Source organism: Acartia tonsa, chromosome 9 (genome assembly GCF_053477335.1).
Source record: "Acartia tonsa isolate MP-2025a chromosome 9, ASM5347733v1, whole genome shotgun sequence".
Lineage (NCBI taxonomy): Eukaryota > Metazoa > Arthropoda > Copepoda > Calanoida > Acartiidae > Acartia > Acartia tonsa.
The window spans coordinates 45,485,085-45,491,313 of record NC_137268.1 but is presented as its reverse complement, the minus strand read 5'-3'; the positions used below and the strand labels follow the sequence as shown (position 1 = coordinate 45,491,313).

The 6,229-nt window shown below is 35.9% G+C and overlaps 1 protein-coding gene across 1 annotated transcript; it reads left to right on the top strand.

Moving 5' to 3' along the window:
- Positions 1 to 1,004: 1,004 nt before the first annotated feature.
- Positions 1,005 to 2,951, top strand: LOC145329054 (uncharacterized). Its single transcript, XM_080173075.1, has 2 exons — positions 1,005 to 1,182; positions 1,406 to 2,951. The coding sequence occupies exons 1-2, from the start codon at positions 1,130 to 1,132 to the stop codon at positions 2,517 to 2,519; spliced, it is 1,167 nt and encodes a 388-aa protein (XP_080029201.1). The 5' UTR covers positions 1,005 to 1,129; the 3' UTR covers positions 2,520 to 2,951.
- Positions 2,952 to 6,229: the final 3,278 nt, after the last annotated feature.

Here is a 6,229-nt window from a genome sequence, read left to right as displayed (position 1 = left end):
GCGCGTGCTAACTAAAATCTCAGGTCTTACATCTATAATAGTTGTACCTTATTGGAGGTCACACGCTTTCTTTGCGGACTTTTTGGAGAAAGACCAGTTTAAGCCTTGTATAAAATCCCATTTTATTTTTGACGCTTCTTTTATTTCTAAGTCAGATTCATGTATGTTTAACGGATCCACTAAATTCGCCACTTTGGCCATGTTAGTAATAGTGGATTAATATATTTCATAGGCTAGTAACGGAAAATCACGCTGGTTTGTTTCTGTGATACTTCAGCAATTTATATTCTATATTTTGCTACACATAAGTTTTTTGTTTTATTCTTATTCTACGAGCTTCTTCTACGCGTGCTTAATTCCGTTATTCTCCTATGATTCTAATTTTTATTTGTGTTATTTTTATATTCACATACTATGCCAGTTACTGTACAGGACATTATTCTCGACAATACCAGTTTATTTATTTTTCATTGCCATACGGTTTTTTTCGAAAATCTCTAGTTATATACAGCTTTGCTGTCCATGGCCCCTTTTTTCGAGACTGATATTTTCTATATGCCAGTGTTATATCTCTGTTTAATGTTTATAAGAATATTATGTTTCTTAAAGTTTTATTTCGACCCAGCCGTTTCAGGCTAACATATATATACTCCGAGTTTTTCGACAGGCTCGTAATTTTCAACGATTCACTGCCATTCTTTTACTTTTAAAATATTAGTACTTCACTGGTTATAATTCCTAATTAGAATCATACGAATTTTTACATTATTTTCACTTTTCTTCCAAACGACCTTTATCGGTCAAATCTTTACGCTTCCGCACAGATTATTACTACGCATTTTCATCTCTTTTTAGCTATTATAACCATTATTTTTCTTTACTGAATTACGTAATTAATACTCGGTTTTATTTCCATGAATATTTCTTTTTCGTTTGGGTCTTTTTATTTTTCGTTATTTTTCATATATTCATATATATGCATTTATTTTTCTTTTTTCAGAAAATGGGTCTAGCCGCAAAAACTAAAAATGTACCCACTGATAAAGGCAGATATTCTCGGCTGCTCCAGAAAAAAGTCTCAGGTTCCAGCCACACACAAATTCCAAGCGCTTCGAAACCGGTCCGAACAATGACTGCTCTTCAAGAATTAGGCTTGGCCGGAAAGAAAGAATTACAAGCAAGGTACAGGCCGTTTTTTATTTTCGCTCTAACTTTTCGGCCAGCCATTTTTTATTATCGTTCGCCTTTACCGACAACATTAGACCATATGCACGTTATTGTCGTACTACAATTTTAGCTACAGCGTTTCTTACCATTTACTTAAAAAATTACAATCCCATAAGCGATCCTAGCTATTCACATTTTACAAAAACTGATTACATTCTACCTCCCATTCTGTTTTCAGGTTAGCCGGCGCCGCTAGGGCCGAAGGCACCAGAAAGAGCCACAACAGGATCATCAAGGATCTGACGTCGTTCATCGCAGAACAAGGCCTGGAACCACTCGATTTGGACGAAGCCGCCGTCATGAGTTTCCTAATGAAGGTATATCAGGACGAGAGACCCTTTGGGTACACGTCTGCCGTGAAGGGGGCCATATACGCCTATTTGGCAGCTATGGGACTGTCTGCAGAAATCTGGTCTCTCGCGACGGACCGCGTGTACCAGGGCGTCGTGCGCTTAGCCGCTTCGCGCAGGAAACGCCGCCCCCGCGTTCAACAGTTGCCAGGCTATATCATCAGAAGAATGATTGAATGGGTAATTCCCTGCTGGCCAAGAACCACGCAAGAACTGGACAGGATCCCTCTACGAAATTTTCGCACGGTAATACTTCTCCTGTTGCAGTTCTATACCCTCAGCCGTATAAGCGATGCGAGAAAGCTGAGGGCTTGTGACTTGAAATTAGTCGAACTGGACGGCACCCCTGCCATCGAAATCCTTTTCCGTTCGATGAAAAATGACCAACTCCACATTGGCAGCACGGCTCACATTGTCAAAGAAGGCGGCGCAGCTTGCCCTTATACATTATTCAAACTGTACTATGCCAGGACTGCTTATTATTTTCGAGATAATAAAATAGAGGATCTCAATTTTCTCTTCCCAAGATTAAGAATGGCTAAAATCACCCGGGTACTCATTCCCGACGGCCGACACGCTGTCTCTCAGAACACGTTAGTCACCAACATCAAAGCGTTGGCCAAGAAGATCGGCTTCTCCGGGGTTGTGTCCGGGAAGTCCGCCAAGATTGGCGGTACTTCCGCGGCCTTTGCCAGCGGATTGTCCGACGCGGACGTCCGCGACAAGGGCCGCTGGCGCAGCCTCGAGTCAGCCCAACACTACAGACGAGTCAGCGATTCTCACAAATTGAAGTTGGCCAAGGCTTTTTCTATTCAACGCAGCACAGTCATGGATACCCGCAACCCGAGAGTCTTTGATCCGGACGTCCACTTCGTGTTCGGTGACGATGAAGCTGCGGACGAAGATGTGTTACTCGACCAACGCCTTTTTCCAAATTTATAATCTTGTGTTTAATAATAGATTTGGTTAATCATGCAATATTTGTTTATTATTTCTGCTACTCTACAAGTTTTGTCGATGATATTACAATACTTTGAACAGGGATGTATTAAGTATGGGATTTTTTCCTACATTTCTGGTACTTCGAAAAGATCAAGGATCATAGGACCACCAGAAAACAATAAATCTTGTCATACTTGGGTTGAATTAAAATGTTAGTGAAATAATCCTCTGCTTTAATTCATCCCTGTTTAAATCATTTCATATGCAACTTGGAAAACTTCTTTCTAAATACGTAGTATTATCGATAATCCTTGATAAAGGTCGTCATATCAATATGCTATATTAGTGTTTCTTCTCTAATGACCCCTCTATGGGGATAGAGCTCACAAATCCTATTTTTTATGACATTGCAAATAAAGTAAAAAATTATTTTTTCTTAAAATCTTTTATATTACACTAGCGGCTTCGCCCCTAGCCTCTAGGGGCTTGGGCACCAAGAGGTTTGATCAAACCAAAATTTCGTATTTAAGATTTAAAAAAAGAATGTAAAAAAAAATTTCTTGGGGGGGTAGTTCAGCCCACTATTTTAATTTTAGTTTTGAAAAGAAAAAAAAAATTAGGGGGGTTGGGGATGTCCCACCCCCTAAGAAAATAGTTATAAACCTTCCCGGGACCTATGAGAAGCTACCCTGTAAAGGAGAACCCGATCAGTTCAGCGGTTAGCGAGATCCTTCGCTACAAACAAACAGACGGACATCGTTCTACTTTGTATAATAGATGTTCTATATTTATCAATTGTCTTTGATGTTAAACATTTTTGACCCATGCCGTCACATAAAAATCACGCCAAAATCAGGAATTAAAAGGGATAACACAATGGATGATAAATCAATTTACATAATTAATCAAATAAAAAGTCTCCAAAATGTTGAGCCCATAAATGAGAAATTGTTAAGATAAAACTTTGGGTACTGTGTAATAATCCAAGGAGTGAGTGTACATTGAGCTGCTTATTACACTGGTCTCCAAAGTTTTATAGTAACGTTTTCTTATTCGTTGGCTTAATCTTAGGGAAATATAATTGAATTTTTATTGGTTGGTACATTAAAATGAGTGTCTTGTCCATTAACGATTCAACCACTAATCATAACTTATAGAAGGGATAACTTTATGTTTAATCATTGAGGATTTACATCAACTTATTGGCAATTGAATATCATTTTAGATCCCTGGTAATAGTAAACGATTCAACCACTAATTATAACTTACAGAAGGGATGATTTTATGTTTAATCATTGAGGATTTACATCAACTTATCGGCAATTGTCTTATCCCTTTAGATCCCTGTGAATAGTACGTTTTGCGAAATGGACATTATAATAATACTATATGGGGGGGATGACCAATAACAGAGCTAAAGAGATGTTAATTTTCGGAATTTTTTACAATTAAATATATATGTTGAAAAGTTATAAGGGATTATAAATTTTCTTAGTATTCATATTAATTAATACCAAAAAAATAAATTAGAATATTTCCTAATTTCAAAACTTTGTGTGATTAGATTTTAGTATTGGTAATTAACCAACCCCAGGTCGTGTTGGGTCAAAAGTCATAAGGATGGCTCAATTTTGGAATTGATAAGCACGCTATCTTATTGACATAGAATTACATAGAAAAGTTGTCGCCAAATTAAGTTGCTAAGTTCTGTATTGATTCACGTTGATATTATAACAGGAGAAAATTTTGGTTGCAATTTCTCTTCGATTTTATTTTGTGGGCCATTGATCCAGTAAAAGAATTGGGTGGGGGAGATCATTTTTTTAGCCCACTAGAGAGTTCACTTTATTATAGAACATGCAAATCTCGTGTAAGATCCAAGTAATAATAAATCCATTGTAATGAATTAAAAATTAAAAAAAAAACTTTGAAAATTGACCCACTCTAATCTTCATAGACCATACTTCGCGACAGCGGACGGCATGATGTGTCAAGTTTTTTCTTCTTATTTTGAAAAGCTAGCTTTTACACAAGAACATATATTTTACTATCCATATAATAAAAGTAACAGGATCTGTGTCTGTCTATCTGTATGTATATCTTGTTAACTTCTGAACTAATAGGGTTCTGTACTTAGTTTAGCTTCTTATTAGTTCTGGGATAGGTTATAGGTATAGGTACCACCCTCCCAGGAGAATTCACTCCTAGTAAAAATTAACCCCCCCCCCCAAAAAAAAAGGTCTCTAGGGGCAGAGCAGCTAGTAGATCATTAAATTTAAAAGCATTTTTACTTTTCACATTTATTAACAAAAAGCTGGCTATTTTAAATGGATGAAAAAATTCAGAGTTATAAAACATCAAAATTAATATCATTGTTCTGAAATCCTATCAATTCAATAACCAAACAGTAAGGTTTTCCTGTCTGAAGCTTAAGATCCCAGGAATGGGTGGTCTAAATAGAAAGAATATGCTACATTTTGCAACATTTAGCTATGTTTAGGACAGAAAAGCTGCATTTTGAAAGATTTAGCTATGTAAAGTCCATAAATGCTATGTTTTGCAAGAATTTGCTATGTGAAGGACAAAAAAGCTAAGTTTTCCAATAATTTGCTATGTTTTGCAAGAATTTGCTATGTTTTGCAAGAATTTGCTATGTTTTGCAAGAATTTGCTATGTTTTGCAAGAATTTGCTATGTTTTGCAAGAATTTGCTATGTTTTGCAAGAATTTGCTATGTTTTGCAAGAATTTGCTATGTTTTGCAAGAATTTGCTATGTTTTGCAAGAATTTGCTATGTTTTGCAAGAATTTGCTATGTGAAGGACAGAAAAGCTAAGTTTTCCAAGAATTTGCTATGTTTTGCAAGAATTTGCTATGTGAAGGACAGAAAAGCTAAGTTTTCCAAGAATTTGCTATGTTTTGCAAGAATTTGCTATGTGAAGGACAGAAAAGCTAAGTTTTCCAAGAATTTGCTATGTTTTGCAAGAATTTGCTATGTTTTGCAAGAATTTGCTATGTGAAGGACAAAAAAGCTAAGTTTTGCAAGAATTTGCTATGTTTTGCAAGAATTTGCTATGTTTTGCAAGAATTTGCTATGTTTTGCAAGAATTTGCTATGTTTTGCAAGAATTTGCTATGTTTTGCAAGAATTTGCTATGTTTTGCAAGAATTTGCTATGTTTTGCAAGAATTTGCTATGTTTTGCAAGAATTTGCTATGTGAAGGACAGAAAAGCTAAGTTTTCCAAGAATTTGCTATGTTTTGCAAGAATTTGCTATGTGAAGGACAGAAAAGCTAAGTTTTCCAAGAATTTGCTATGTTTTGCAAGAATTTGCTATGTGAAGGACAGAAAAGCTAAGTTTTCCAAGAATTTGCTATGTTTTGCAAGAATTTGCTATGTTTTGCAAGAATTTGCTATGTGAAGGACAAAAAAGCTAAGTTTTGCAAGAATTTGCTATGTTTTGCAAGAATTTGCTATGTTTTGCAAGAATTTGCTATGTTTTGCAAGAATTTGCTATGTTTTGCAAGAATTTGCTATGTTTTGCAAGAATTTGCTATGTTTTGCAAGAATTAGCTATGTTTTGCAAGAATTTGCTATGTTTTGCAAGAATTTGCTATGTTTTGCGAGAATTTGCTATGTTTTGCAAGAATTTGCTATGTGAAGGACAGAAAAGCTAAGTTTTGCAATGTTTTGCTATGTGATGGACCAAAAAG

Coding starts and splice junctions, on each gene's coding strand:
- LOC145329054 (XM_080173075.1), top strand. CDS start 1,130: ATGACTGCTCTTCAAGAATTAGGCTTGGCCGGAAAGAAAGAATTACAA. Junction 1,183..1,405: donor AAGAAAGAATTACAAGCAAG/GTACAGGCCGTT, acceptor TTCTGTTTTCAG/GTTAGCCGGCGCCGCTAGGG.